This window comes from Odocoileus virginianus, chromosome 20 (genome assembly GCF_023699985.2).
Source record: "Odocoileus virginianus isolate 20LAN1187 ecotype Illinois chromosome 20, Ovbor_1.2, whole genome shotgun sequence".
NCBI lineage: Eukaryota > Metazoa > Chordata > Mammalia > Artiodactyla > Cervidae > Odocoileus > Odocoileus virginianus.
Window position 1 is genome coordinate 14675194 of NC_069693.1, and position 26919 is coordinate 14702112.

The window sequence follows — 26919 nt, forward strand, 5'->3', positions numbered from 1 at the left end:
TACTTGGCTGCTCCGTACTTTATGTTGTGCAGCGCCCTGGTTCAGGAGAAGCTGAGAACGCCGTGGGAGCCTGGTGCTAGAAACCGCCCACACTGCAGGAGCTGGGCATCAGGGAAGCCAAGCACGCCGTGGGAGCCTGGCCATCGAGCACAACAGAACCAGGACGCAGACCCCCCTTTCCACTCTGCAGCCCCCATCAACCTCAACGGATGAAGCTTATCATCATGCCAACTGGCAAAGAAAAAACTTTTTAGTGACCCTATATTCATTTTCACAAAGCAGACAAAAGGGCGAATTTAGAGCTAAAGGGCAATAAATCAATAGTCAGAACTGCCTACCTCTTGGACTAATTAGTGTAGCACTCTCTACACACACGTGAACCCCTATACAACCGCAAAATGCGAAACTTAGTCACGTATCTAACAAGATACAGCTGTCCTCCTTACTAATGAAGAAATTCACAGACCCCAAAAGTCACTGTATCCATTATTGGCTATATTAATTACTCCTGAAGTCACAGTCTGACTGAATACTAGTTTAAGGCTCAATTGTAAAGTAACTTCCAAAAACTTGCATATAAACTAAAAATGTACCAAGGAAAGAGGAGAAAATAGCATGTACAAACAAATACATACAGTAGGAAAATGGGCGACTGGCCTCTCCTGGTGGCTGAGATGGTAAAGGATGCCTGCAATGCAGAAATCCAGGTTCAATCCCTGGGTCAGGAAGATCCCCTGGAGAAAGGGCATGGCAACCTACTCCAGTATTTTTGCCTAGAGAATTCCATGGACAGAGGAGACTGGCGGGCTATAGTCCATGGGGTCGTAAAGAGTAGGACACGACTGAGCAACTAACACAGAGGCAAATAAGAGACTTCACTGGGGGCCAGTGGTTAAGACTTGGGGCTCCCAATGCAGGGGGCCGGGGTTCAATCCCACAATCCGCAACTAAAGATCTCACCTGCCATAACAGCCAGCACAGTCAAGCAAGTAAATGTTTTTTTAAAATAGGCAAATGGGAAATATGGAAAGCCACTACAATTTTCACTTTTGTAACTGGTCACAAGGCCATAATTGATAGCTTCCTTCTTCCTCAGCCCATTCTGTATTTCCACCACCCTCAGCCAGAACCTCATCTGCTCCAGGTTCTTTACCTGGTGGGGTGATCTGTTTTGAGTGTATCCTACTTACCCCATTGCTAAAGGAGGGTTCCTTTACCTTAACCTTATTTATACTTACTTGCATTTGGTGTGACAAAGTATCAGTGAAACAACTTAGGACTTGGCACTTTCACTGCTCAGGTTCAATCCCTGGTTGGGGAACAAAGATCTCACAAGCCATACAGCTCAGTCAAGAAAAAAAAAAAGTTCTATTTTGGGATACGGTGTATATAATTTTTCCATAATAAATCAACAGATAAGTTAGAACTCTACATCTCAATAATTAGAGCATATATCTCAACAAACCAAACCTACACTGCTGTGAAATATTAAGAGGCAATTCTTTTTAGGCCATCAAGTCTGGCATAGATTTGATATAGTCTATTTCCTTAGAATACTAATACTGCAAACTTCACAATACTTTTCATTTATGTGACATATCAAGATAATTTTATGAGGGAATTCCTGGCAGTCCAGTGGTTAGGACTCCATGCTATCACCAAGGGTTCAATCCTTGGTTGGAGAACTAAGATCCTGCAAGCTATGCGTACGGCCAAAAGGAAAAAAAAAACACAAAATGATAATTTTATGACAGTTTAGTTTTATTTAAATTCAACTCTATACTCACAGGTTTGAACATACCAACAGGATTATAAAAAGGCACTATTAATCAGTACACATGAAACTGAAAAATTTGTAAAGGGATTACAAGCGATGGAGCTATAACTATGACCAGAAAAGATAGTGGAGCTATTAAACTATTGGAAGAATTACAGGAATAATTCTTCATATGACAAAACTTTGGCACCCAAATAGATTCTTCTGAATCTTATTAGATGCATTGTTTTCAAATGCAGTAAGAATTGTTAAAATGAATCTCATCAAAGAGCTGAATTAATGAAATATTTTGTTCAAACACTGGAGCTATTATACTGAAATGTGTTGGTTTGTTGGGATCAAGGTGAAGTTTTGCACATTGTCAATCTTCTGGTTTCAACTGTTCTGGGGTCTGTGTGCTTGAAGCCAGCAGTTTTCAGCTGGTGGGGGTCTGGTTCCTTACAGGAGCAACTTAAGAAGGTGTGTCAGACCTTTATATCTTCAGGGAACTGGGTGTTGTGCTTCTGCTATGTGACTGGTTTATAGTCTAAGCTGTTACTGGCTTCCCAGTCCAACAGCTATGTCTTATTTCTCCATCTTCACATTTTCTAATTATTAACTCTTGAGCAAGCCTTTTGGGACTCTGCAGAAGACTGGCAGACTAAAGCAAAAGCCTTTTACTTCAAAAATCAGGGACACAGGGGCCTGTATACAGTTTCAAGCTCCATATTACCCCTAGAAAAATGAACATTAATTCCTTCATATAATAAAATTTTCAGTCAGTGTCCATATTTCCCTATTTGGTCATATTATTTTTATATTTTTTCTTTGTTGAAAATATATACATACTGCTTGTTCAAATCAGGATCAATAAATATCACTGAATAACTGCTGATTTCAGGAACAAGTTATCCTTTTATGTCTGGGGAAGGCCGAGTATATTTTTGTACTTTTGTTGTTGTATTTGAGGGGTTATTTTTGTTTTGTTTCTTACATGCATAAAATTTCCTTGGAAGGACACATAATAACACAGAATGGTTCCCTTGGAGAGGATCACAGAGAATGATCAGAAGGAAGATTTTTCTTCCTATGCACACTTACGAATTTTAAGCCAAATTGAACTCATGATCTACTCAACAACTGGGAAGTTAAAAGTAAAAGGTTTTCTAAAGGCAAGTCCTAAAACATCATCAAAAGGGATTAGAAGAATGCGGGAAGTAGAGGTGGGAGGGGCTGTTTTCCAGACCTGCCACAAGATGGCAGCAGAGTGCCACCAAAGCTTGGTTCTGGACTCAAGAAGGCTGCCTGGCTGCCTTCAGTCTCCCTCCCCATTCAGGACAGGCAAACGCTGGTAGGTTCCGGCCCACCACTATACTGAGCTGTGACGCTGTAGCTGAGCTAAATCCCCAGATTCCTGACCCACAGAGGCTGTGAAATAATGTTTACTGTTGTGTTACGCTTCCACATTTTGAGGTGATTTGTTACTTGGCAGTTAGATACTAGACTTCATACTATTCCACCAAAAAGTATTTGACTATGTATTTCTAAAACGTAGAGGCTCACTCTTAAAAAAAAAAAACACAGCCACAATAGAAATAAAAGTTTAAATTATTTACTATAATAAAATATCCAAGCAGTCTAGTTAATGACACATGAAGTATTTGAATTAAAAATATTAATTGAATTAAAAATATTAATGTCTGCAATCTCTTTTAAAATAGACCAAAAAATTATACGGGTGGATAGAGGTATAGATGGCTAGTTATGTGATAAGGCAAATGTAGCAAAGTATTTATTATAGAGTCTAGGTGGTGGGTATATGAATGTTTACTAGAAGATTCCTTTACCCTTTCTGTATCTTTGAAATTTTTCATGAAATATTGAGAGAAAAATCAATCACTGGGGCTTCCCTGGTGGCTCAGTGGTAAAGAATCTGCCCACCAATGCAGGAGACTCAGGTTCAATCCCTGATCCAGAAGATCCCGCATGCCAAGCAGCAACTCACTCCGTTGGCCGTAACTGTTGAGCCTGTGCTCTAGAGCCCGGAACCTCATCTACTGACCCCACATGCTGCAACTACTGAAGCTCAGTGCCCTCGAGCCTGTGGTCCACAACAAGGGAAGCCACTGAAATAAGAAGCCTGCATAAGAGAAAAGCTCACGCAGCAACAAAGACCCAGGACAGCCAAAAATAAATACGTTTTTTAAAAGTCAATCATTGTTTAAATTTCCAATTGTCTCAAAAGTGTTGCAGTTTTTTTGTTTGCCCATATCAAGATCCAGATAATATCCACAGGGTGAGATTAGTAAATATGTAAGTTCTGTGTTCTTCAAATCACAGTATTTTGGTGCCTTTTTGTTATATCAATAAGTGTTCATGCTAACACAGGGCAACAGAGTTTACATCCCCCAGCCGGCTCTTGATCCTGAAGTTGAGCTGTTTAGTCTTGCAAGCTGATGAACCCATTCCTAAAGGAGACCTGAGTGATGGCAGCAGCAGCTTCTTTTTTCTTTTTAATATTTCTTTTTAGTTGTTTATTTGGCTGTGCCAGGTCTTAGTTGCAGTACACAGATCTTCCTTGGAGCATGAAGGAGCATGAAGATCTTTTTTTTTTTTTTTTAGTTGCAGCATGCAGAAATTTTAGTTGTATCATGTAGGATTTAGTTCCCAACCAGGGATCAAACACAGGTCCCCTGCATTGGGAGTAAGGAGTCTTAGCCACTGGACCACGAGGGGAGTCCCAGCAGCAGTTTCTGACTAGGGCTTCCTGACCAAGGCCAGAGCTACAGGGTGTGTTCTGGACTCTCCCTGCAGGGGAAGCTTCAGAGAACAGCCTTCTTAGGTCAGTTTTTACATGTCCTGAGTGTCAGTCCTATAGGACTAGCCTAAAAGTGAGGCATGTGTCTAGTGCAGCTACACAGAGCCCCACCCTCAGAAGTGGGGAGTTTAATCCTCTGCAGTTGCCATCATGTAATTCCTTTTTATTTTTTATGTACTGCTGCTTATTCAACACACATTTTTGTGATTATTTATTTATAGACTGCACTGGGTCTTCTTTATGGCGCCAGGGTTCTCTCTAGTTGTGGTAAGTGGAGGCTACTCCTCATTGTGAAGTATGGGCTCTAGGTGCACAGGCTTCAGGAGTTGTGGTACATGGGCTTAGTTGCTCCACAGCATGTGGAATCTTCCCTGACCAGGGATTGAACCCATATCGCCTGCCTTAGCAGGCAGATTCTTAACCACTAGACCACCAGGGAAGCGCACCACCTTGTAATTCTTCATGTTATCTTTGAATTTGTGTTTTGTGTTTTGTAAGCGAAGTCTGCTGGGACAATGGAGCAGCCATCAGGAACTTAGAGCCTGACCTGTGTGCATTCTCTCTTCCCACCACTCTGTCTCCCTGAGACAGGCTCTGAGCTGCCTGTTCTGCCTCCTGAGGGCCCGGGCTTCAGGAGGGTCAAGGTCCACTACACACATCCCGTGGCCTCTGAGGGCAGGGCAGAGTGGCAGCTTCTCCCTCCTCAGTTGGCAGTCCCTGGCATATTCAGCAGGTGACCAGCAGAGCGAGTGTTCTGCCCACCATTAATCCCAGTTCTTGTGTCTTCTTGGAAGAGAGGCTGAATCCCCCTGTAGGGAGCAAGCCTGTGGGAAGGAGCTATGCCTTGTTGGACTTCTCCACCTCAGGCCAAGGCACCAGTTGGTCCAGTGGTTGGTGGGGAGAGAAGGAGAACCTGGCAGCCAGCAGCCATGTGTCACCCAGGCGACAGTGACAGCTTGGACTCACCCCAAGGGTATCCCTTGCTCTAGGGAGCATGACGATGAATAGCAAATTAAAAACACCATGACAGGTCAAGAACAATCATGGAAGAAAGAAAAATGCTTTATATCTTAGTATTTTTTAAAATATTTATTTATTTGGTTGTGCCAGGTCTTAGTTGCAACATGTGGGATCTAGTTCCTTGACCAGGGACCAAACCTGTGCCCCCTGAATTGGGAGCACAGAACCCCAACTGCTAGAGCACCAGGCAAATCCCAATATCTTGGTATTTTTAACAGTGGTTTTTTTCTTTCCTACTGTTTGCTGTTTGAATGAGGGGTCACACATTTTCATTTTGCACAGGGCCCCATACATCAGTTCGCTGTCCTGCTTAGAGAGCACTCCTTCAGCCTTTCCAAGCTTCCTGGTATCCCAACCCAGAGCAATTTGTTTTTTTCCCTGAATACTGATTCTACACAGCTGAAGATAACAGGGGACAGCTGGGGGAATGAGCACATGTGTGGCCACTTCCTGGATGACCAGAAATATCTAAATGAGTAGAATCTAGGAGAAGCACTGAAGCCCTACTTGGTTAAGTAGGTGGGAGTGACCAAGTTAGAGAACATTTGGCTTGCATTGTATATCCTTTGACAAATATTTATCAAATCCCCCCATTTGTCAGGTGCTGGGGATGCAGTGGAGTCTAGTCAACAGACAGAGCAACTACACTGCTTTCCAGGGTGAAGAACCGAGTGTGGTGGTGGGGGTAAGATGAAGAAGCAAAGACAGTTGCTATGCAGCGTCGTCGTTTTGTGCGCATGTTTAACTTAAGCAGTCAGCTACATGGGGTCACAATAAACAAAGATAATGAAAAATGATTACTTAAACAAGGAAATTATCCTGCCCTTCATTCCACTTAATAAATAAGCAGCGTATGCTTCCTCCTGTATGAGATATGGGCGTAATCTACTTCCTTGGGTCTCGTATCTCATCTGGATGTGGTGTGAGTTGAGTGTACTTTCCATACAACGTAGTCCCTGAACCCCAAAATGAACACTGACATTTAGCCAAAGCCACAGCAATCTGTCACAACGTGGGAGGAAAATGGCATAATAAAAGATGGTGTCTTACCTTCCTTCAGTTGCTCTCAACATCAACCGGATAGGGAGAGATCCAAGGGACCCAATGGAGGAACTGCGCTAGCCCTAGCCTGATACCACCTCAGAAACAACCCAAAAATGTATCCTCTGGGACCGCTTTCCTCTCCGCGTGGACCAACAGAATTCTGCGATGAGTAACAGATGGGTGCTCCAACCATTCCGCGCTGGGATGCGGGGATGGGGTTGCAGCGTCTTCCCCGCCCACCTATTGGACGAATCGGGAAGCGTCCTCCGAGACCACGGTGTCCTAAGGCACTCGGGGGGCGTGGCCTGGGACTCCCCCAGAGGGGAGGGCGCCGTCTGTCCTTGGGCAGAGAGGGGAGGTGACTCCGGCCGAAGAGGAGGACACAGGATGAGGGCCCTGCGGGTGAGGGCCCCCAGGGGTCGGGTTGCGGCCCCCAACTCGGAAACTCTAAGAAACTCTCACCCCTATATGAGACTCTCCCCCAATTCCGGGATCTGGGGGCTTGGAACGTGAGCCCCCTTCAGGGCTCGGGGCTCCCTTCTATTAAGCCTGGGGCCCCTCTCCCCAGCTCCCAACCCAAAAGCTTTTGAGACACCCGGGGACCCGTTAACTTGATCGAAAGCCCCGAGTTTGAACTTCTTCCCTTCATCCAGGGTTCCCTTAGCATTCCTTCCCCTCTCCCTAACTTCTTAAGCTGCCGGGAAATTCCTTAAGCACCCCGATCCAGTCCTGCCCTTCCTGCGACCTGAGCTCCTCCCATTAACCCAGGGAACCGAAAAAAAAAAAGAAAGAAAGAAAGAAACCTCTCGGGACTGGGACCCGCAGAACACGAGACTTGCTTCTGGGTCCGATCCTCTAGACGGTCCGATAACCTTCAAGCCAGACCCTCTAAGGCACAAGTCCCGTTCATCTAGGCCTTTCCTGCCAGGACACCCTCCCGCACTTGCGCTGTCAGTTCGCATCTTGCCTTAGAGACGCTCCCGTGGGACAGGAGTGTCCCCAAGTCAGAGCCTCGGAAAGTCCGACACCCTACCCCCAACGGGACCTCCTCCGGGACTCCCCTCCAGGCTCCCCCAATGTCCACCCATCCCTTCTGCACAGGTCTCCCAGGCACTGGTCCGCTCCTTTAGCTCAACCGCCCGGAACCGCTTCGAGAACCGAGTAGCTGAGAAACAGAAACTTTTCCAGGTGGGCGGGGCGAGGGTGGGGTGGGGGAGGAGCCTGGGCCGCCCGCTCGGTCCAGAGGAGAAGCTGGGGGAGGCAGGAGCTTAAGGTCTGCGGTGCTGACAGCGCCTTTCTCATCGTGTGCCCCCAACTTCCAGGAGGACAATGGCCTCCCGGTGCACTTGAAGGGCGGTGCAACAGACAACATCCTGTATCGAGTGACGATGACTCTGTGTCTGGGGGGTGAGTGCAAGGCCAGGCTCGGCCTGAACTGCGGGAGGAGGCAGCGGGGCTCGAGATGGAGAGGGGAAGGGGCGGGTTCTGGCGCTAGGGTTTCGCCAGGGAATTGGATTCTGAGCTGGTGTGGGACCGTTTGGGAACCTGGGCTGACAAATACGGAGGGAGCACCCCAGGGCTTGGGCTCCTGTCCCAGGAAGGTGGCTGAGCTAGTGATGCATCTGGGGAGAAAGCCTGAAGCCTGGTCTGTACCAAGGTCCAGCATTTCCCCAGCTGAAGGGCAGTTTGGGAAGGGGCTCGAGCCTGCAGCATGGGCTCAGAAGCAAGATGGGGCTCAGGGAGGGAATTGGGGCCTCATTCAGTATCCCCCACACTCCCTCCCTAGGCACTCTCTACAGCCTGTACTGCCTTGGCTGGGCCTCCTTCCCTCACAAGAAGTGAAACCAAGAAGTCTGCAGGACACGAACAGGCATCAATAAATGTGCTGGTTTCCTGGGGAACCCAGCCAGCTCCATGTTCCCTATTTGTGCCTTCTAGCCCATCCTTCCACCAGCAAGTCATCTCTGCCCTGTGGACAGCCCCGGGACCCTCCGACTAGACCAGGTTGTCCCTAGGATGTCACTGCCTCTCAGCCCTCCCAGAAGCCCCACACAGCATCCCTGGGCTGTCCCCTCAGGGTCTGGGGCTTTGTATCCTGGGATGGCAGCCCCTCTCCCTGCAGAGGCCCGAGGGTGGGGAGGAAGATCCTGAGCATACTGCATGACACCAGAGAGGTAGAGGCGAGTGAAGACAGACTCATTCAAGCACAGAAGCTGAGAGGGGCAAACAGGGCCCTGGGGGGCACAGCCAGGGGGACACTGAGACCTCCCACAGGTCTGGCTCTTGCAGCAGAAGCAGAGATGGTCCAGACTTCTTGTCTTGGTTTCCATGGGATCTGAGCAAGAGCTCAGAAAGAATAAGGCTACAGCTCAATTGGGATCCAGAATGAGAAAAAAGACTGGGACTAGGAGACACATACAGACAGGCTTCCTCTGCCTTAAACAGAGGCAGAGCCACCCCCCAACTCTCAGAACAGGAGGCAGATCTCGGAGAGAGCAGCAACTAGGGTGCATTTATTTCCTTCTGGGCCTGGCAGGCTGGGAGCAGAATACAGACAAAGGCACTGGGGCATGTGGCCCTGTTTTGGCCTGGAGTTCAGGTGCCTGGGTGGTAACTGAATGGGTGTGCCTGGGTGTGGAGGGACTGGAGTGATCCTCCCAGAACTAAGAGAAGGGCCCTTGGGGTGTGGAAGCCACACAAATGTTGGGCTTGGCACAGGTGCAAGAGAAGGGTTTGGAGTAGACGAGATGGGTGTGCTGGGTGGGGGTGACTCGAGAGGCAAGGCGTGTTGAAGCATGTTGGGCCCTGGCTGTTGACTGAGAATCCAGGTGCCAAGGGCTGAGAAGACAGAAAGGCCTGTGGGTCAGCAGGACCCAGGAGGATGTGACTGCAGACAGAATCAGCCCTGGGGGAGCCCGAAGAGTCCAAGGTGACTCCTACAGTGAGGTGATGAGGGGCAGGCCTGGGGCTCCCGTTCAGGAGTACATGGTCAGCTGCAGCCACTGGGGAAAGGAAGGGACAGACAGTGAGCAGCAGGGAACCCAGGAATGCCAGCAGCCCTTCTCTGCTCTCACCCAGCGGTCTTTGGGAAAATGGGAGGGAGGGAGCCCTAGCTCCGAGCTGGTATATGGGGCTGAGGGGAGGGGCCCCCTGCTAGGAGCCCACATTCCAGGGGGGAGATGGGGGTTCTTACCTCCTGGATGTTCACCTGGATTTGTCCAGTGCCGTCTTTGTCGAGAGATTTGAAGGCACCTGGGGAAAGGAAGGGTTGGTGGGATTAAAATATACTAATATATGATAATACCAACAGCTAGTAGTCTACCTACTCTGGCAAGCACCTGTCTAAAGTGCTTTCCATGTACGAATTCATTTAATCTGAATTTGGGAGATAAGTGTCATTTTAAGATAAGGCACAGAAAGGTGAAGTGATGTGCCTGTGTTACATAGAGAAAAAGGAAACTGGGATTGGAACCCAGACTGCTACTCATCTCAGTAATGGCCTCCATATCTTGACCTTCACGCCCCTCATCACCCTCTGCCCAAGCCCCAGCCCCCCACCAACCTCTAAGCTCCACACCCTCCAGTTCCAGCTGAAACAAGCTACTGGAAGGAGGCTCTGCATTTCCTAATCCTACAGTCTGTTGTGGTCCCCACTCCTGCCCTGAAACTCATCTCCATGTTCCCCACTCACTGCCAAACCTGTATGTAAACAGGTGCCCACAGTCTGTGTGGCTTCTCTCTCACTCACGGCTGTTGCCACCCTCGGGGGTCCACGCATGTGGTACCCCAGACACTCCACTCACAGCTGGCCCTCTTGCTGGTAAATCCCAGGCCATTTCTTGACCCTCTCATACATGACTTTTGGCATTATCTGCCCTGTTGTCCTTTCTCACGTTCCCTTCATGTCCCCAACACACCTGCCCCTTTTCTTCTCTGCATGCTCTTAATATATTGTCCGTCCTGGGCTCTTGGCATGCCAGGAGATCTTCCTAAAGGAAACCTGAGACCCTGTTCTTCCCCTGCCTAGACCCTGTCCACTGTCCCCGTTAGTGTCTGAGCACCTCCAAACTTGGCATTCACAGCCCTGCATGGCCTGACCATCCCACTGCTCCTGCCCCCTCTCTCAGACAAATCTCAGTTCAAATTCTAGCTTTGCAACTTCCTAGCTAAGTGGCTGTGAGCAAGAAATTCGCCTCTTTGAACCCTAGGTTCCTCCTCCATGAAATACTCTAACCAAAATCACCAAGAGCACCATCTCTTCTTTCCTTTCTAGGCCTTCACACAGGCTGCTCCCAATGCAACACTGCTCCCCACTTGCTTGCTGGGGTCACTCCTTACCCATCAGGTCTCAATTCACACATGCCCTCCCTTCTCTAGGAAGGCCTCCTTGATCACTTAAGCTGCATCAGTTGGCTAGTTAAGTTTGAAGAGTTCCCAGTCACAAATCTAAACCTGATCTACCCTGCCCTTCCCCTCACAGCCCCCATCACTCTGCACAGGCTTCCCCGATCCCAGACTTAACCATCCCGAGCTGTCACTGTCTGGTAATTTGCCTCTCCTGTGGACTGTGAGCAACATAAGGGCAGGGACATGGGCTGTTTCAGCCCTAACACTGGCCACCTCAGCATCAGGCTCAAAGGAGGCTTGGCCCATGAAGGCTAGACAAATCCCCACCTGGGAAGAGAGCTAGGGTGTCACTTACGGAACATGGCATCCAGTCTGACCAGGCAGCTGATGAAATTGTCAAAATCCATGTTCCCTCCCTCATCTGAGTAGCGTCGGATGATCATGTTGTAGAGATGTTCATTCAGGTGGAATCCTGATAACGATTTAGTTAACAGGTGTAGGGGTCACATAGCCCAACCCTCTCCTAGCCCCAGGACTCAGGCTCAGACCAGATCAGTGGGGGCTGCCTCACCAGTCCCACCCCCAGCCCCACCATGTTCCTGCCAGCCACACCTGCTGCCTCAAAGGCCCCTGGGAGTTCACTGCTGCCAATGGTGCCTGAACAGTCAACATCAAACCGTTTGTATATGGCCTGTGGGGACAAGGAGGTCAGGATTCAACTGAGCCTCATGGGGCATGACATTTCCAAGGCTTGGGGATCTTTGTGCCAGTCATTTCAGAGGCTGAACACACCTGCCATTTTTTAATGTTGTTCCACAAATACTTGAATTCTTCGAAGCCCAGTTTGCCAGTCGTGTCACTCTGGTGGGAGGGTGTTAAGAACAGCCACACCCAGAAGTGTGGACAGTGTGCGCGATGACAGTAAGGGCCAAGAAGGGGAGCCTGGGCTGAAACCCCAGGTCCCATCCCAGCCTCGTCCTGTCACCTGGGTGCCGCTTCATTGTTCGTTTTGCCCACAGTTTGTATTTCTAAATGATAAAGACTCTCTTTACACATAACCTCATGAAATCCTTGTTTATAACATTCTTTGATAGTAATTAAAACATAAATGTTAGGACATGTAAAACACCAGGGTATCTTAGAACTCTAGGGAAATGAGGTGATAAGAGTAAATACCTGTTGCATTTGTGATAAAAAGTGAATGAGATATTGGTATAAAGCCTCAACTCAGGGCTGGCACTTGATAAATTCTCAGTAAATAGCAACAATGGCCAAGACTTATCACATGACTTCAGATAGTGCTAAACTTCTCAGGAACATCACTTGTCTCACTAAATCCTCAAGATACCAGCCCCATCCGTATTATATCTGGGTAACAGAGAAACAGCTTCAGAGCTGAAAAATCTACCTGGGTGAGATCATAGTAACAGTGTGTGCAGACCACTTACTGTGTGCTACCCACTGTGCTAAGCCTTTTGCATGAAATGCCAATTTGGTATCACCATTATCATTCACCCAATTTTATCGAGAGGCAAACTGAGGCACAGAGGGGTTCAATAACCTTGCTAAGGGGCTGAGCTGCATTTGTTTCACCTAGGCAACACATGTATGTGATCACATGACATGTATATATATGTGTGTCTATAATGCTTTGTGCAGTATGTGCCTGTGTCCAAAATCAGTGAATGATGTATGTGTGTTCCCATGCACACGTCTCTATATATCTTCATGTATGTGGGTGTGCCCTTATATGTGTGTGTGTGTGTGGGGGCAAACCTATGGCAGTTACAAGGTGGGGTTATAAGGTTATAAGGTCAGTTGAATGATTGCCTCTCTAGGTCCTGGTTTCTTCATCTGTAAAATGGAATATAATAATCATACCTGTCTAACAGGGTAGCTTTCAAGTAAATGTAAGTAAAGTGCCAGTTATGACAGCTGATGTTATTATGTATTGCCACATGTCCATAGGTGGGTGTGTGTTCTAATGTACACATGTCCACATCTGTGGGTATGAAAGCTACACCCTGACTGCCCCAGCCACTCTCGCAGAAAATCCCTTCTTGGGAATTCCCTGGCAGTCCAGTGGTTAGGACTCCCTACTCTCACTGTCAGGGCCCCGGTTTAATCCCTGGTTGGGGAACAAAGATCCCACAAACCACCCAGCGTGGCCAAAGAAAATTCCCTCATCCCCGAGGCCTCCACCAGACTACCCTCAAGGATACATCCATTACGGCCACCATGCTGCGACATGTGTCAATGCCAAAGCCATCAGTCTTCAGATCAGGATCTGTGGGATACAGGTTGAAGGTCAGAGGCCAGAGATCACAACTACCCCAGCCGACATGCCTCCAAACCTGCCCTGTCTGTTGACGCCGGTCACTCACGTCGGGTCACCACTTTGTTGAGAATGTTCATGAGTTCTGTGGCGCTGACCTCCATGTCCTGGGGGGAGAAGTTAGGAATGGGTCAGGGGTGACTCAAAGGGGTCTGGGGGTGTGATGAAGGAGGATGGGAACTTTGGGATTGCCATGGTGGAGTGTACATGTGAAGGGCAGCCCAAGGGAAGGCATGGAAGGGTTAAGGACGGGTCTGGGGTCCCCTGTGTACTTACATCTCCAGCCAGCTGGGCAAAAAGCCTCCGGAACTGCCGGACCTCCTCACTCTCATTGGCCTCGATGTTGGAGTAATGTGTGCGGGGGGGCTGCAGAGGGAGATTTTAGAGCAGGCAGGGGGAGGGGTGCCCGGGCCGGGACAGCAGAAGGTTGGGAAAGTCTGCGTGGGCTGTGTGGTGAGTGACCCATGAATGAGAGGTGGGCAGTGAACAGGGAATGGATACAGCAAAGTCCGTAAAGAGTTGGATATGACTTAGCGACTGGAAAATAATAGCTAAGTTGGAGGATGTTACAAGGGAAAGATTCAGTGAGATAAATTTCATAAGGAAAGGGATGGGGCTTCTTCAAAGGGGCAAGGATGGGTGTTGGAAAAGGCCTCAGAATGAGAAAACAGGTGGTGGCTTACCGGGGGCTCTGGGTTGTACTGCGCAGCCGCCTCACTGCAGGAAACATGGGCGGGGGGTGGGGTGGGGGTGGGGGTGGTGTTAGTGCCAGGGGCGGAGCCTCCAACCGGCAGCCAGCCCCCACACCCCATCCCTCAACCCCTAGCTCGCCACCCTGCCTACTTGTTCCCTCCGCCCTCATCAGTCCCTGTCCTCACCTGTCCCTATCCTTGCCGCCCTGGTTGCGCCCCCACAGTAAGATCCCCCTTGCCAGAGCACACCTACATAATGGCAGATTCCTCAAAAGACCCAGCCCCTTCGAGGGCTCGCCTCATAGAAGCTTGGCCCCAGCTTCCCGCGGCCTCATCCTCCTGGGTTCCACCCGTGTAGGAACCTACTCCATCAACATGGCTTCTAACGTTTGTGTCTTCTCAATATCCCACCCCAGCTCCATTAGTTCTCACCCCTTCAAAGTATCACACTCAATTGCTAAGACCTACCAGGCACCTACAGAACCCTACCCTCCCTTCACTAGGGCATTTTTAATCCAATCAGTTCCCAGCCCAGCCTTGCCCCTTGATGGCCTTTCCCCCAATCCTATAAGGGCTAGACCTCTTCTGAGCACACCTCATTGACCCACCTACGAGGGCCACGCCGCGCCCACAAGGCTAGCGTTGCCCCCATGAAGGGATAACCAGCCTCATTGGCTCCGCCCCCTTAACGTTCGTCTCCAGGTTAGCGGAAGTAGGCCACGCCAGCCCCAGTAAGTCCCACCTCCCAAAGCCCGGCTAGTCCCATCAGACTGTGTCCCCTCAATAATCAGAGTACCCCCATGTCAAGCTCCGCCCCCATGAACTCATTAAGGTCGGCGCCCTCAAAGAGAGTCTCCTAGCCCAGGCCCGGCCCAGCTTAATTAAGGTTCCTGGTCAGTGTCCAGGTTACCCCATTCTATTGCTGGACAAGCCTCCTCCTCAGGCCACGCCCACCATCAGGCCCCGCCTTACCTAATGGCGCTAATGACCCCGCCCAGGATGCGCATGGCAGTTCCGCCGCCGCCGCCGCCGCCGCCGCCGCCGCCGCCTCCACCACCGCCGCCGCCTCCGGCCCCGCTGATAAGGCCTCCAAGCACATTCCCTAGACCCCCGCCCAGGCCCCCGCCTCCTCCGCCGCCTCCGCCACCCTTCAAGAACGAGTTAACCAGGAACATGGCTGTGACTCAAGATTCCTGAGGAGAAAGAAAGGGGTCAGATGGCTGTCTCCTCCCTGAGCCCGCCCCTTCCCCCACAAAAATACGCATTTCTGACTGCTGGAAGTGAGGAAGTAATATGAAGCCTCTAGGCGGAGACCTATCCTCCAGCTGGGGCTTAAGGGCCCATTCGGGATGAGGTCTGGGCTTCCGGGAGAGGTAGTTCTTGGATGGTGGCATAGGGACAGAAAATCAGGTTTGAAACCTCTTCCGTTCCAAAGGTCCGCATCTGGCTTGAAAAACTCTGGACTGAGTCTACGCATAGGCATCATGAAGTACCAGGCACTGGTCGGGTCAAGTGGGATTCTCAAGGTGGGGGGTCCCAAGCTAGTGCTCGAATCAGAAATCCGGAGCCCTAGAGGTTTGAGGCGGGTCAGAACGGTGGCTTAGAAATTCGCCGCCTGGAGGCCCCAGAAACAGTTTAGGAAATCTAAACTGTTTAAGGATTTAGGTGCAACCAGCAGCGAGACTCTAGAGAAGGAAATGGCAGCCCACTCCAGTACACTTGTCTGGAAAATCCCATGGACAGAGGAGCATGGTAGGTAGGCTACAGTCCATGGGGTTGCAAAGAGTCGGACACGACTGAGCGACTTCACTTCACAGCAGCGAGACTAAACTCATTGCTGGATCTTTGGGTTCAGGTCTAAGACTGTAAGTGTTGAGCCCCGGGGCCTGGGATAACGGAGTTCCTGTTAGAACTGAGAGGACGGATCGTGGTCCCAGAGGCTGCACCCAGGGCTGAATTTACTGAGTACCTCTCCATGGGCTCCTATTTTAGATCCTGAGAGGAAGGGCGGAAGAGTCCCCGGGGCGGGATAACTAGGCCGGACATATCTGGGAGCTCGAATCTGAGATCAAGGGTGTGATGGATCCCTGAGGCTAAGATTTTAGGACCTCTTCGGGTCCGGAGGCCTCCAGGGCCGGAATTACAGAGTGCAGGGGGAGTCCGGACTGGGCGCTCACCGCTTCGCTCACGCGTCCGCCGGTCCGCTTGTCGGTGCAGCTCTGGGGCCTGCGGCTGCGTCCGGCTCCGCAGGGCGGGGCAGGTGACTCAGGCTGCCAAGGCCGGGTTAGGCTCTGGGGGGGGTGGCCAGCCAGCATCCGCGCGGTCCTAGAGTCGACCTTAAGACTGCGCATGCGCTTGTCGGCCCCACCGCCTGTGACTGGGTGCGGTTGCCCGGGCTCCACCCTGCGTTTCCAGTGTCTTGCATTCCCGACACCGCCCTGAGTTGACAGATCTGAGGTCTTTCCCTACTGTATGCGGTCCCAGATGCATAGACCTCTCTCGTCTAAAACGGGTCACCTCCAATCCTGCACTGCCCTCCTTAAATGACCCCTATCAGGTCTCCCTCACAGGACCCACCTCCTTAAAACTCACCCGGCGACAACCCCTGTCAACCATCAGAGAAGACACTGAATGACCTGGACTCTCTTCAACCTACAACTGTTCCTGACCCAGCTACTGCAAGGCCTCTGGACCAGCGCCCCGACAGGAACCTCCTTCAAAGACCTGACTACACTGGTGTCTCAACTGTGGCTCCAGGGAACCTTCTACAACCTGACTCCAGACGAAATCAATTTCTTTACTCTCATTCTCTACATCATTCTACATCCTAATGAGCACTGTTCCTCCTCAGATTCAAACAACCTTGGGGCCTTCTGCCCCTCGCCCTGACTGGTCTCTCCCTGTCTCTCTAACTATAACTGCACTCTGAATCTTAATCCTTGCTATAGGCCTAGTAACTGTCTCCCCTCAGGACTGGCCACCTATCCTTCGTCTTTCCGGGGGTATCGCCTACGTTGCTAGCTGGGTTCTACTCCTAGGATGCTATTTCCTCTGCACTGCCTAACTAACAGCCCCATGACTCCTCTGCTCCTTATCCTTGCTGCACTCCCCAGCCTTCTGGCCACTCCCTGCCCCTGCTCAGACATTTATTCCTACGTACATTCCTCATGTTATAATACAGCTCCAAAACCATGCACCATGAACCTCGGGGGCGGGAAGTCCAAATCCCTACTCACTGTTAAAGAACAAAAGAGAGGGAGTTTCTTGAGTACCTGCCATAAATCAAATGGAAGAAACATATGTTTCTAGCCCATTACCCACTAGGGGTACTCAGTCGGGGGTGGGGTACTAGATCAAAATCGGGAAAAGAAACAAGAAGAATTCATAAAGAACATAACTTCCTGGTTACAGGAGACCCCTGAGCCTTATAAACGCCTAGACCTCCTTTCCCAATTAGGGCCTCTCCTAAAACCTCCCTCTGGCAACCAACACCTGACCCGCCTTCTCAACTCTTCCTTCCAATTCTTCCAGTACACACAACACATCTCAGTGTTGGATATGCATGTCACTGTCTCCCTCACCACACATAGCAATTCCCTTACCCTCAACCTGGCTGTCACAGGGCAACTATACCTCCCCTTCCCAACAGAAAACTACACAACTCATTGGGCCAGTCTCTGACAATGTCCTACTCTCAGCCTCTTCAAACCTAACCTGTATTAACTACTCCAGTCCCAACTACACTGGTCTTACAAACTCCGCTCCCTCCTTCTGTTCCACTTGGGTTCTCTGGAACAGCACAAATAATTGCACCAATCCTGGAATCTTCATTCTCTGCAGGACCTATGCATATTCATGTCTCCCCTTGGACCCCCCTGGACCCTGCATCTTGGTCTTCCTGACCCCGGGCCTAACATTCCTCAAAAAAGAAGAGGTAGAACAAATAGTCTACCCCCAAGGGGAACTTTCTCACAGGAAAAGACGATCTGTCATAGCCCCCCTCCTGATTGGGACTGACATAGCAGCAGCCCTAGGCACCGGGATTGGAGGCATCTCGACCTCTGCCCATTTCTACTACAAACTGTCCCAAGAACTTAATGAGGACATGGAGCAGGTAGTGGAGTCCTTCGTTTCAATCCAAAGGCAAATTAACTCATTAGCTTCTGTGGCCCTACAAAATAGGTGAGCCCTGGACCTTCTCACTGCAGAAAAGGGAGGGACCTGCCTTTTCCTAGGAGAGGACTGCTGCTATTTTGTTAATGAAACAGGCATAGCCCAGGGCAGAGTCAAAGAACTTAGAGACAGAATGGAACGCTGCTGAAAAGAGTTACAAAACCTTTACACACCCCAAAACCTGTTCCAATACATCCTCCCTTGGTTGCTCCCTTTCCTGGGGCCATTGGTACTTATCATTCTATTCCTCTTATTTGGACCCTGTCTCTTCAATTTCATTCAAAGGTTTCTCCAAGAACGGATTCCAGCCATCTCTCGAGATCAGGTCAAGACCATTCTTCTTCTCGAGAGCCTCACCCCAAGCTCAGAAAAAGGAGACCCTGGGCCCTAGGACGATCTTCCATTCCAGACCCAAAACCATTGCCCCTATCCAGCAGGAAGTAGCCAGAGAAATACAGCACCCTCTTCCCCATTTTTTTTTTTTTTTTTAATGACCTCAGGGTCTAGATGAAGGAGTCTTTTGGACCTAGAAAAGAAAACAAGTGTCAAAGGCCCTTGCTGAATCATCTAACTTTGGAGAAAACAAAACAGAATTTTAGGTTCCGTCCTGATGCTCTAGGCCAGTTGCATCTATCTGGGACTTATCACCCTCTGCCTGGAAACCTTCCACCCCCTACACCTGCCCAGAAGACTTATCACCCCCTGACCAACTACAAATGCCATCTCAACTAAATAATACCCAAAACATCCTGCCTAATTAATGTTTCCCTTATCACTTCCACAAACCTCTCTATAAATATGGAGCCTCCCTGATCCCTCTGGGTGCTCAGCCTGGTCCGACTGTCGCCCCTCCTTGCATGAATAAAGGTAACCTATTTCTGTTGACTGGAGAGGGAAATGGCAACCCACTCCGTACTCTTGCTTGGAAAATCCCATGGACAGAGGAGCCTGGTAGGCTACAGTTCATGGGGTCACAAAGAGTTGGACACGACTGAGAGACTTCACTCACTTCTGTTGAGGTCGTCTTTCCTTTTCTGCCTTGGCCTGAACTATACATTACAATATCTACTACTGTGGTCAAAAATCCCTTAGAAGAAATGGAGTATCCCTCATAGTCAACAAAAGAGTCTGAAATGCAATATCACAGTAATCCAAGTCTATGCCCCAACCAACCAGTAATGCTGAAGAAGCTAAAGCTGAATAGTTCTATGAAGACCTACAAGAACTTCTAGAACTAACACCCCCCAAAAAATGTCATTTTCATTATAGAGGACTGGAATGCAAAAGTAGGAAGTCAAGAAACACCTAGAGTAACAGGCAAATTTGGCCTTGGAGTACAAAATGAAGCATGGCAAAGGCTAACAGAATTTTGCCAAGAGAATGCACTGGTCATAGCAAACACCCTCTTCCAACAACACAAGAGAAGACTCTACACATGGACATCACCAGATAGTCAATACAGAAATCAGATTGATTATATTCTTTGCAGCCAAAGATGGAGAAGCTCTATACAGTCAGCAAAAACAAGACTGGGAGCTGACTGTGGTTCAGATCATGAATTCCTTCTTGCCAAATTCAGACTGAAATTGGAGAAAGTAGGGAAAACCACTAGACTATTCAGGTATGACCTAAATCAAATCCTTTATGACTATACAGTAGAAGTGACAAATAGATTCAAGGGATTAGATCTGACAGAGTGCCTGAAGAACTATTGACAGAGGCTCATGACATTGTACAGGAGACTGATCAAAACCATCCCCAAGAAAAAGAAATGCAAAAAGGCAAAATGGTCGTCTGACGAGGCCTTACAAATAGCTGAGAAAAGAAGAGAAGCTAAAAGCAAGGGAAAAAGGAAAGATATACCCATTTGAATGCAGAGTTCCAAAGAATAGCAGGGAGAGATAAGAAAGCCTTCCTCAATGATCAATGCAAAGAAATAGAGGAAAACAATAGAGTGGGAAAAAATGAGGTCTCCTAAAAAAAATTAGAGATACCAAGGAACAGTTCATGCAAAGATGGGCACAATAAAGGACAAAAATGGTATGGACCTAACAGAAGCAGAAGATATTAAGAGGTGGCAAGAATACACAGAAGAATATACAAAAAGATCTTCATGACCCAAATAACCACAATGGTGTGATCACTCACCTAGAGCCAGACATCCTGGAATGCAAAGTCAAGTGGGCCTTAGAAAGCATCACCACAAAGTTAGTGGAGGTGATGGAATTCCAGTTGAACTATATCAAATCCTAAAAGATGATTCTGTTAAAGTGCTACACTCAATATGCCAGCAAATTTGGAAAACTCAGCAGTGGCCACAGGACTGGAAAAGGTCAGTTTTCATTTCAGTCCCAAAGAAAGGCAATGCCAAAAAATGTTCAAACTACCACACAATTTCTCTCATCTCACACACTAGCACAGTAATGCTCAAAATTCTCCAAGCCAGGCTTCAACAGTATGTCAACCATGGACTTCCAGATGTTCAAGCTGGATTTAGAAAAGGCAGAGGAACCAGAGAGAGGTCAAATTGCCAACATCCTTTGGATCATCAAAAAAGCAAGAGAGTTCCAGAAAAACATTTACTTTTGCCTTATTGACTATGCAATGCAGGGGGCACAGGTTCAATCCCTGGTTGGGGAACTAAGATCCCACATGCCACAGAGTAGCTAAGCCCACAAGCTAAAACTAGAGAGTCCATGCACTGCAATGAAAGACCCTGCAAGATGCAACCAAGATCACACGAAGACCTGATGCAGCCAAAAAAAAAGAAACAATAGTGCAGCTTTGGGACAGGATCCTCATTCTGCCTTAAGGGATACACATAATACCTTTGAGCTCTGCAGAATTAAAACTTCCACCCAATGGAAGATGTCAGATGCTTGATGAAGCATTCTTCATTCCAGAGAATCAGAAGACCAACAGGAGGTCAGATTAAAGGAGTGCAGGCCCTGAATACTCCCTGATCCTTATCAGCAACCCTGCCCTTAAACTCCTTACCGTGTCCTCCTGAGTTGATACACAAGCTTTGAGGGCATGAGCCCTCTGTGTCTCCCTTTGCCTGGCAAAGCAATAAAGCTATTCTTTTCTGCTTCACCAAAACTCTGTCTCCAAGATTCAATTCAGCACTGGTGCACAAAGGCCAAATTTTTGGCATCACTACCCTAGTGTATTGACTCTTCAATAACATAATGAATAATAGCCCAAATAACAAAGTCACAACAGATGAAACCCCAGTCACAGCTATGCTTCCTGAGGGCTTGTTGGGGCTGCTACGAAGGCCTTATCTATGATGCAGGATCTAACAGGAGAGAAAATGGAGGCTGGGTCAACTTGCCTGAGTTCACAGAGAGTGGCAGGACCAGATCTGAACCTGGGCTTGGCTGATGCCAAAAATTTGCTTGATGACTGATCTGGATTCCCTTCTGACCACACCCCTCCCTGTCAGTCTGAGTAGCTTCCTCCTCTGCCCTTTCCTGGGCTCACTTGCTACCGGGCCTTTGCATGGGCTGTGTCTAGAATACACTTCTGTCTTGTTTGCCTGGTGTTGTAACCACTCAAGCTTTGAGTGTCAGGTTAGGAGTCACCTCTTCTAGGAAGCCCTCCCTGTCTGAGCCTGAGACTGAAACTGAAGTTTGCAGTTACATGCTTGTAGCATACATTCTCATAGCACTCACTGCCAATTACAATCATCTAGGTCTGGCTCCCTCATCTTTCAATTCTGACCAGCTCCAAATCTTAGTCTGCCTCTCTAGCCCACTCATGCCATCGTGGATCTCCCTCTCTTCTTGTTGTTGTTGTTCAGTTGCTAAGTTGTGTCTGACTCTTTGTGACCCCATGGACTGCAGCACACCAGGCTTCCCTGTCCTTCACCATCTCCCGGAGTTTGCTCAGATTCATGTCCATTGAGTTGGTGAAGTTATCTAACCATCTCATCCTCTGCCGCCCTCTTCTTTTGCCTTCAATCTTTTCCAGCATCAGGGTATTTTCTAATGAGTCAGCTCTTCCCATCAGGTGGCCACAGTATTGGAGTTCAGCATCAGTCTTTTCAATAAATATTGAGTTGATATTCTTTAGCTTAAATTCCACCTCCAGGAAATTTCTTCGTAGTCCATTGGTTAGAACTCTATGTTTCACTGCCAAGGGCTAGATTTCAACCCCTGGTTATGTAACTAGGATCTTGCAAGTAACACAGCATAGCAAAATAAATTCCATCTCTGGGCTATCAGCTTATGCCCAGGTTTCTATCTTCAGCCCAGATATTTCTATCTTTAGGCTCCTCCATTCTGTATCCTACTCACTGTCTTCACAGGGGTCTTAGAGATGTGAGCTTGGGACATCTTTACCTTCCTCCTTACCTTCCCCAACTAGTTTAATGGCATCTCTATCATTCCAGTGACTGAGACCAAATACCCTAGGTTGGTCCTTTAAAAAAATATATTTTTGTTTATTTGGTTGTGCTGGGTCTTAATTAAGGCTCCAGGCATCTTTTAGTTGTGGAATCAGGGATCTAGTTGACTTCCCAGTAGTAGCATTTAAAAGCCAGTGCGGGATGCTCAAAGCTCTAATTTTCTGATGCTCTCAGGTTGCCTAGGCAACTCTGAAAGCTATGCAAGCACTGAGGTGCCACAGAAAGGAGGCTAGCTGGATGCCTAAGCCATGGCAAGGAGCACATCTGCCAATTTCTGTGAACAAGAAAACAATTTTGAAGTGTTAGTCCACTGAGGGCCAGAGCTCATTGTCACCGCCATATAACCTAGCCTATTCTGACTATGCACGTAGAAGTAATTATGATGCCATGAGTTAACCAGAAAGATGGGATTACTTGTCCAACATCATTCAGCTAGGAAGCACCAGAGTCGAGATTCAAATCCAGGAAGACTGACTTTGTAGCTTATGCTTTTTTTTTTTGTCATGCTGCCTGGCATGTGGATCTTAGTTTCCTGATCAGGAATTGAAACTGCATCCCCTGAAGTGGGAGCATGGAGTCTTAACCACTGGATAGCTAGGGAAGACCTGTGGCTTGTGCTCTTAATCCTCACAATTTGCTACCTCAGTGATGTTAATGTTACAATGCCACCACCAATTAATAAACTCAAAATAGTCATAACTACCCTAGCTCATGCCTCCTGAGGGTTTGATGGGACCAGGCTGAAGTAGCAGCATTTTTATAGACATGTCTTGCCAGGCCTCTCACAACCCTCTTAGAACGGAACTAACATGAAAAGAAGTGGAGGTTCAGAGAGGTGGAGTCATTTGCCTGAGGGGATGGCAGAGTCAGGTATGAACCCAAATGTAGTTGATGCCAAATTGTTCCATGATGACTAATACAGTTTACTGTCCTTTCACCTCGCCGGTGTATTAGTCAGGGTTTTCAAAGAAACAGAACCAATAGGATATATGGAGAAAGAGAAAAAGACTTATTACAGGGGCTTCCCTGGTGCGCCAGAGGCTGTGACTCCACGCTCCCAATGAAGGGGGCCTCATTTCCATCCCTGGTCGGGGAACTAGATCCCTCTGTGTACTGCAACTAAAGATGCCTCATGCCATAATGAAGATCAAAGATCCTGGGTGCTGCAACTAAGATCTGGCACAACCAAATAAATAATTTAAAAAAAAGAAGAATTCAGATCTATGTGGCCTTCTCTTGAATGTGGGTGGATTTGTAATCACTTTCATCAATAGACAGTGGCAAAAAAAAAAAAAAAAATAGACAGTGGCAGAAGTGACTTCTGAGGCTGAGTCAGAAAAGGCCACGCAGTTTTTCCTTGGTTCTCCTACAACACTTGCTTTGGAGAAAGCCAGCTCTCATGTAAAACATCCAACCACACTGGGACAGCCATTGTGGAAAGAACATCTGAGGTGCTTTAGTTATAGTCCCCACTCAGCTCCCAGCCAACTCCTAGTGTCATTGCCAAGCTGCTGAGTCACTTTGGACATCCAGCCTGCTCAAACCTTGAGATGACTGTAGCCCCAGCCAACTTCTGATTCAAACACAGGAGAGATCTCAAGTCAAGCTCATCCCAAATCCCTGATCTACAAAAACAGAATGGGAAAAATAAAGTGGCTGTTTTAACTTGCTGAGGTTTAGATAAAATTTAATGCAGTTACAGATAACTGGAATACAGTTACATGAACTACTGCTGTTAACAATTTAAAAAACAAGATTTAATAGCCTAAAACAATATTTATTATCTCACATTGTCTGTGGGTCAGGAACTCAGGAGTTCTTACTCATACTGGCCTACTCCGGGCCTATGCACAAGGCTGTTAGCAAGAGGCCCGTCAGTTCTTGCTGGCTGAGTCCTTGCAGGACTCAGTTTCTCAAGCACGGTTTCTCACATATGGAAAGCTGGGTTCTCTTGGAGCCAGTGAACCCAGAGAGAGAGCAGGATGAAAATACAAAGCCTTTTGTGAATTGATCTCAGAAGTCCCACACAATTTCTTCTGTTATGTTCTTCTGTTCCTTGGAAGGGATGTACTACAACCAGCCCTCACTCAATGGGAGGGTCTTTTGTTCTGTTTTTTTTTTAACAAACTACTGAATTAAAAAAATTTATTTATTTATTTGGCTGCCTTGGATCCTAGTTGCTTTACGGAGCATTTTGTGTTGCAGTGTGCAGACACAGGTTGTGGTGCCTGGTTCAGAAGTTTCAGCACCTACTTGTTCTGTGGCGTGCAGAATCCTACTTCCCCAGTCAGGGACTGAACTCTGCTCACCTGCACAACAAGGCAGATTCTTTTTTTTTTTTTTAATCTTTTAGAGTTTTACTAGATTCATGGCAAAATTGAGTGGAAGGCACAGAGATTCTCACACACTGCCTGCCAGCATAGGTTTCCCCTTTATTAACATCCCCCACAAGAGAGGTGCATTTATTGATGAATCTACAATGACACATCATTATCAGTCAAAGTCCATAGTTTACATTAGGGTTCACTTTTAGTGTTATGCATTCTGTGGGTTTAGACCAATACACAAAGACATACACTGTTCGAGGTGGATTCTTAACCACTGGACCACCAGGGAAGTCCCAATGGGAAAGCTCTTGAGAAATGTGTCAAAAAATTTGTGGACATATTTTATCTATTATATATTTATTTATCTGTTATTTATATTTTCTTTTTTTAAATAAAAAATACATATTCCAAACCCCAGAGACCTGGGTCAGGAAGATCCCCTGGAGTGGGGGGATGGCAACCCTTTCCAGTATTCTTGCCTGGAGAATTCCATGGACAGAGGAGGCTGGTGGACTGCAGTCCATGGGGTGGCAAAGAGTCAGACACAACTGAGCGACTAACACTTCACTTTTTCTCTTTTTTTAACTGAAATACAGTTGATATACAACATTATGTTAGTTTCAAGTGTGTTGTAAACATATTTTAAAATCATAACAGGGATTACAAATTTAACCTCTAATTCTAATCTTAAAGTAGTCAGACACATCAGGTAAATCAGTGAGCAGAGCCTGGTGTAGAACAACAGGTCATGGTGGGAATCCTGGTGCAGAGGGGAACCCGGGCTGTGCTGCTCTGGGCGGTATTGCCCCATCTGGTCCTTGCCCTCCCCTTGCTGCTCTAGGCCACAGTCGTTCCCCAGTCTCCTCTTCAGAGATGCTCCTGGGCTTTTGCCAACAGGAAATGTGGGCAAGAGACCAGAGAGAGCTAGGAACTTAAGCAGCTTCCTGCTGCACTAATTTCCATTTGGTTTACTGGCTCCTGTTTGGCCCCTCAGCTCCTCTATCCACTGTGTAACCACCTCCATGTGTTCATGTCCCTCAGTTTTCATATAGGAGTGGTTTCTGCATCCCAGTTAGGTCCTGGCAGGTACAGCAGATCCAACCCACTGGGCCTAGTAGAGACACGGACTCTGTATTGTTAGATATCCCAGTGTGGCAGAAGCCAGAGACCAGGATTGTCACAGGGAATGTTTGGATATTTCAAATGCTGGGGACACCCGGGCATCCTTGAGATCTTTTCAGGGAGTCTTTGAAGTTAAAACTATTTTCATAATACTACTAAGACTTTTTCCTTTTCCACTCATTCTTTCACAAGTGAACAGAGGGGGGTTTCAGAGGTGATATGATAATATTCAGTAGTTCACATGCAGAAGCAGATGTGAGAACCCAGCTATCTTCTCTTAAGCCTAACATGGTTGCCTTGCTGAATCTTAGCTCCCTAACCTGGGCCCTTTGCTGTGAAAGCTCGGAGGCCTAACCACCGGACAACCAGGGAATTCCCTAAAAAGATTTTCAAAATGTAAGAACATGTCACTCTTCTTGCTAGTTTTTTTCAAGTTATTTTTTTAATAAAAATGTTAATAACAGTAACATGTTTATTTTGTTTGTTTGTTTTAATTATTTACTTATTTGACTGTGCCACATCTTAGTTGCCGCAAGTGGGACCTTCTCTCTTTGTCAAAGCATGTGGGGAACTAGTTCTCTGACCAGGGCCCTCTGCAGTGAGAGCATGGAGTCTTAGCCACTGGACCACCAGGGAAGTCCCTGGATTATTTTTTAAATGAAAGCTTAAAAATTTTAATCTCCAAAAGTGGTAAATATCTAGATATAAGCCACCTAAACGAAAGCTGTCTGAGGTTCTCAACAATTTTTAAGAATGTAAAGTCCTGAGACACAAGTTTGAGAACCACTGGTCTAAATGTCAGCTGTCATTGCTGTATCAGTGAGTTGAGGTGAAGAGTCGCCTCCTGAGTTTATCAACAAGGAAGGGCTCCAGCAAT

At 47.8% G+C, this 26919-nt stretch overlaps 3 protein-coding genes and 1 long non-coding RNA gene across 6 annotated transcripts in view; 2 read left to right on the forward strand and 2 right to left on the reverse strand.

The window, feature by feature from the left end:
- The window catches only part of ZNF146 (zinc finger protein 146), a 68748-nt gene extending 61897 nt beyond the window's left edge, over nt 1-6851 (reverse strand). The window contains exon 1 of the mRNA XM_070451848.1: nt 6645-6851. The gene's annotated coding sequence lies outside the window, so the exon portion shown is untranslated. The remainder of the gene's footprint in view (nt 1-6644) is intronic.
- Nucleotides 6852-6937: 86 nt separating this feature from the next.
- COX7A1 (cytochrome c oxidase subunit 7A1) lies at nt 6938-8562 on the forward strand. Its single transcript, XM_020871767.2, has 4 exons — nt 6938-7040; nt 7740-7826; nt 7961-8045; nt 8425-8562. Exons 1-4 carry the CDS (start codon nt 7026-7028, stop codon nt 8478-8480), a joined length of 243 nt encoding a protein of 80 aa, XP_020727426.2. The 5' UTR covers nt 6938-7025; the 3' UTR covers nt 8481-8562.
- A 562-nt stretch (nt 8563-9124) lies between these two features.
- On the reverse strand, nt 9125-16276 carry CAPNS1 (calpain small subunit 1). 3 transcript variants are annotated; one of them, XM_020871762.2, is made up of 11 exons: nt 16190-16276; nt 14985-15205; nt 14004-14037; nt 13597-13686; nt 13370-13427; nt 13208-13272; nt 11778-11846; nt 11598-11676; nt 11341-11457; nt 9832-9890; nt 9125-9640 (listed from the first exon to the last, which is right to left on the reverse strand). In XM_020871762.2, the coding sequence occupies exons 2-11, from the start codon at nt 15185-15187 to the stop codon at nt 9614-9616; spliced, it is 801 nt and encodes a 266-aa protein (XP_020727421.2). In that variant the 5' UTR covers nt 15188-15205; nt 16190-16276; the 3' UTR covers nt 9125-9613. The 3 variants fall into 3 exon arrangements, with proteins under 3 accessions (XP_020727421.2, XP_020727422.1, XP_020727424.1); XM_020871763.2 differs by lacking the exons at nt 14985-15205; nt 16190-16276 and adding an exon at nt 14621-14752; XM_020871765.2 differs by lacking the exons at nt 14985-15205; nt 16190-16276 and adding an exon at nt 14608-14632.
- Nucleotides 16277-16380: 104 nt separating this feature from the next.
- Nucleotides 16381-21284, forward strand: LOC139030010 (uncharacterized). Its single transcript, XR_011482352.1, has 2 exons — nt 16381-17946; nt 18471-21284. It is a non-coding gene; the product is annotated as an uncharacterized lncRNA (long non-coding RNA).
- The last annotated feature ends 5635 nt before the right edge of the window (nt 21285-26919 follow it).

Coding starts and splice junctions, on each gene's coding strand:
- COX7A1 (XM_020871767.2), top strand. Junction 7,827..7,960: donor AGAAACAGAAACTTTTCCAG/GTGGGCGGGGCG, acceptor CCCAACTTCCAG/GAGGACAATGGCCTCCCGGT. Junction 8,046..8,424: donor GATGACTCTGTGTCTGGGGG/GTGAGTGCAAGG, acceptor CTCCCTCCCTAG/GCACTCTCTACAGCCTGTAC.
- CAPNS1 (XM_020871762.2), bottom strand. CDS start 15,187: ATGTTCCTGGTTAACTCGTTCTTGAAGGGTGGCGGAGGCGGCGGAGGA. Junction 11,847..13,207: donor GCATGGTGGCCGTAATGGAT/GTATCCTTGAGG, acceptor CCCTCCCACCAG/AGTGACACGACTGGCAAACT. Junction 9,891..11,340: donor CAGACTGGATGCCATGTTCC/GTAAGTGACACC, acceptor TCCTTTCCCCAG/GTGCCTTCAAATCTCTCGAC.